At 25.0% G+C, this 3,747-nt stretch overlaps 2 protein-coding genes across 2 annotated transcripts, besides 2 other annotated features; both read right to left on the minus strand.

Moving 5' to 3' along the window:
* Nucleotides 1-509: 509 nt before the first annotated feature.
* EDI_097190 (beta-hexosaminidase beta chain precursor, putative) lies at nucleotides 510-2,051 on the minus strand (the record flags this gene model as incomplete). Its single annotated transcript, XM_001738366.1, has 1 exon — nucleotides 510-2,051. The coding sequence occupies one exon, from the start codon at nucleotides 2,049-2,051 to the stop codon at nucleotides 510-512; it is 1,542 nt and encodes a 513-aa protein (XP_001738418.1).
* A 206-nt stretch (nucleotides 2,052-2,257) lies between these two features.
* Nucleotides 2,258-2,321: a sequence feature (AT_rich).
* Nucleotides 2,322-2,404: 83 nt separating this feature from the next.
* Nucleotides 2,405-2,511: a sequence feature (AT_rich).
* EDI_097200 (uncharacterized protein) lies at nucleotides 2,480-3,683 on the minus strand (the record flags this gene model as incomplete). Its single annotated transcript, XM_001738367.1, has 2 exons — nucleotides 2,480-3,361; nucleotides 3,432-3,683. The coding sequence occupies 2 exons, from the start codon at nucleotides 3,681-3,683 to the stop codon at nucleotides 2,480-2,482; spliced, it is 1,134 nt and encodes a 377-aa protein (XP_001738419.1).
* Nucleotides 3,684-3,747: the final 64 nt, after the last annotated feature.

A 3,747-nucleotide genomic window follows, 5' to 3' on the forward strand; every position in this document is an offset into this window, starting at 1 on the left:
ATGTTTAAAAATCAAAAATTTATTAAAAGAATAGGTCACAAATTATTAAAATTTCAAAAGAAGTTGTTCTTTCCAACAATATTTTATCTATTGAATGTCCATACATTTATAATTCTTCCTTAATATTCAAATGTTAAAACTAAATAATGAAAAATAAATTTTACTAATTATCTTCTTTTTGTTAGTTTGAATAATAATCAACAACAATACTCATTTAAATTGAGTAATTCTATTGATATTGAACATATAAATGTAATAATGAGATTATCAAAATTTGAAATAAATAGTAACAGTTTTAGTAAAACTTCCATTTTATGAAGTACTAATGATGAAATTTGGACCATGAACCTCCATTTACTGAATGTTTATAAGAGTTTTCATCAATTTCTATTATGAGAATAATTGTTTCATTTTTTGTTCTAGTTCTATGTATTCTAATTTAAAGATAAATCCATGGTATTTTTAAAATAGTCTAATTTAAAAATAAAGTCAAAAGAGTGAATTGAACTTTATTTAGCGTCACAATATGAAGTGTATAAGGGTCCTGTTCCTTTTAAAAATCCTCTTCTCTTTCCTAAACAACGAAGATAATTTGCTCTAACTTCATGACTTTCATCATCAATAAGATTCTTATTACTCCAAAATCTTTCTGCAACAGCTGAAAATCTTTGGAAAACTCTATCAAAGAAATTTTCATCATCACAACTTTCATCCCAAGAACATCCCTCTCCACCATAAACATTTTCTAATTCAGCATCAGTAAAATCTTTAGTTGGATCATGTTTGTAAAAGTCTCTTGTTGTCCAGACCCACATATATCGTTGTTCACAAGAAGATGGATCAAATCCATTACATAAAGGTACTTGTCTATCTAGGTATAACCCAGCTGAATAAATTGCTTTATATCCAGAATCAACTGCTAATTTTAATTGTCTAATATCACTCCATACTTGAATGATTGTTGAGTCTTTTTTAGCATTTCCTTTCTTAAAAACTTCTTCCCAAACAATAGGATGGGCACCTTGTTTTATAACTTCTTCTTGGGCAATTTGATTATAATAACTTTCTACATCAGAAATTGAATCAAAGTTATTCTTTTTCATCCATTCTTTAATAACAGGATATTCTTTTGAATTTAACCAACAGTTATTATCAACCTCATCCCCTCCAATATGGATATATTGATTTCCAAATGTTTCTGCTAATTCTTTTAATATTGTTCGTACTATATGAAAAGATGTTTCATTGGTTGGATTTAGTGATACTCTATTTTCAGCATACAACACTTTATTTGATGTTAGATAATCCCAACAATCAACAGTAACTCCTGGATAACCAAGATTCCATGATGCAGTATGCCCTGGAATATCAATTTCAGGATAAACAAGAATACCTCTTAAAGCCGCATAACGTACTAATTGAATAATAAATGGCTTATTTAATACATTTTCTTGATTAAATGCACCTTGTTTAGATAATTCTGGAAATGAAGATGACTCAAACATAAATGATTGAGAATCAGTTAAATGAAGATGGAGAACATTCATTTTTAATGAAGCTAATGCGTTAATAGTTTTTACAAGAGTTAATTTACTAATAGCATTTCTAGCAAGATCAACCATTAACCCTCTCCATTTGAATCTTGGAGAATCAGTGATCGTTATTGGTAATTGAGAAATAACAAATGTATTTTTATTTGGTCGAATTAATTGGAGTAATGTTTCTAATGCATGTCTTGCTCCATAAACAGTTTGAGCTTCAATAATAATAGAAGAAGTAGAAATAGAAAGAGAATAAGATTCATCTGATCCGATAATAGTTGATGGATAATATATTTTTTCATCTGAAGACTTAAAAATAATATTAACTTGTTTAATGAATTTAGGACTTAAAGGAATAATATGAGGAATATCAATTGCCTTATGTAATGAAATTCTAAAGTCTCTTAGATTTTTTTGTTGTTGTAAAGGAAAAGTTATTGTGTGATTAAAATTAAATTTCATAAAACTTAAACAATTGGGGTTAGTTTGGCATTGAGTTGATAAGCTCATGTTAAGGTTTCATCAATTTCAATTCCAGTTGTACTTCCTTTATTAAATTGAACATTTTGAGGATATGGTACTATCAAAAGTTGATCTTTTACATTCACTCCATTTCCAGCTAAAGTAGAATAAATACAACAGAATAATAAGAAAAACATTATCTAAAAATTAAGAATTTAGTTCTAAAAGAAAAAAAGAAGGAATTTTCATTATTCTTTTTAATTCTTATTGATTTAATTTAATTATTTATTATTTAAATAAGAAGAAAAAATTAATATTGGAAGGAAACTAAATAGATATTAAGTAAAGTAGATTAAAGAAATAAAAACAATAACATTATATTATGAGATAAATGATATAGGAAATTAAACATTATTGAATTATTTTTATAAGTAAAAAAAGAAGAATAGTATTAAATAATTTATAGAAACAAGGAATTATATTAATTTTTCTATTTTTATAATTTTATGTTTCAATCTTTCATTTCTTTTTTTTAATGCAATGATCTTATTGGTGAGATTATTATTTTCATAACGTATTAATTGCTCTCTTTCTTCTAACCAATCAATAAAATCTTTTGTAGAATATAATATTGATTGTTCTTTTAATGAAGAACCTTTAATACAATTGAATACTGAACAAAAATCACCTCTATAATAATTACTAATTTCTTTTAATTCAGTTTTAAGTACAAGTAACATATTTCTTTTTGTACGTTCTTGTTCAGCTACACTAAATTGACATTCTCTTACGACCATTAAAGGAGAATAAGAGATTAATTGAATTAATAAAATAACAGAATTTTTAAATTGAGTTGGTTGGTACTTTGTTGTTTTAGTTATCATATAATTCACAGCTTCAGTAGCTTCGACTATACCTAAACGAGGAATATCAGAATAGTTTTTAAAAAAAGGAAATAAATAATGTATAAAAAATAATGTACAAATAGCATTATTTGTTTGTATTTCATCATGGACATAAGTAATTTTTTGAAATATTTTTGAAAGAATGATAATAAAATGAGTTGGAATAAATTTAAGATATTGAAGAATAAAAGAAGCTAAGTCTGTAAGTAAATGATTAGAAGAAGAATCAAAATCTTTTTTAACTCTAATAAGAAATTCAGAACAATAACGATTGGTATAATTATTATAAATTCTAGAGAAGATAGTATTTTTTCTGAATAGTTCATTTGAAGAGAATGAATTTTCTATTTCGATTGAAGCAAGTTTAATAAGTAAATCAACAATTTTACCTCTAGAAAAGAAATAAGATAAAAGAACTTTTGAATAAGTAGGATTTGATGATTGTTGAATTAACTAACTATTATTATTCCATTTAATTATTTTTCTTATTATAATAAGAAAGAACATAAAATTAGAAACAAACATGACAATAAGCATAAAGTAAAGGAGAGTTAGGTTGTAAGAATAATTCTTTAATATAATCTTCTTTTCCATGTTTTGATAAACCAGGACTTGAAAGAGGTGATGAACTAATATGGGTTAAAGATGAATTACAAGACTTACTTATAAAATGAAATGAAGATAATTCAACTGGACTTAGTACTAATTCCATTTTAAATAATGGAGAGTGTTCTTCAATATTTCTAACTCCAATACGTGAACTATGTGTAGACATTTTAATAAATTCAATATCTATAAAATCTTTAAAGTTTAAAAGATGTTTAAATATGATAGGATAG

The sequence above is a fragment of the Entamoeba dispar genome, genomic scaffold (genome assembly GCF_000209125.1).
Source record: "Entamoeba dispar SAW760 scf_1105229461279 genomic scaffold, whole genome shotgun sequence".
In the NCBI taxonomy this organism is placed as follows: Eukaryota; Evosea; order Mastigamoebida; family Endamoebidae; genus Entamoeba; species Entamoeba dispar.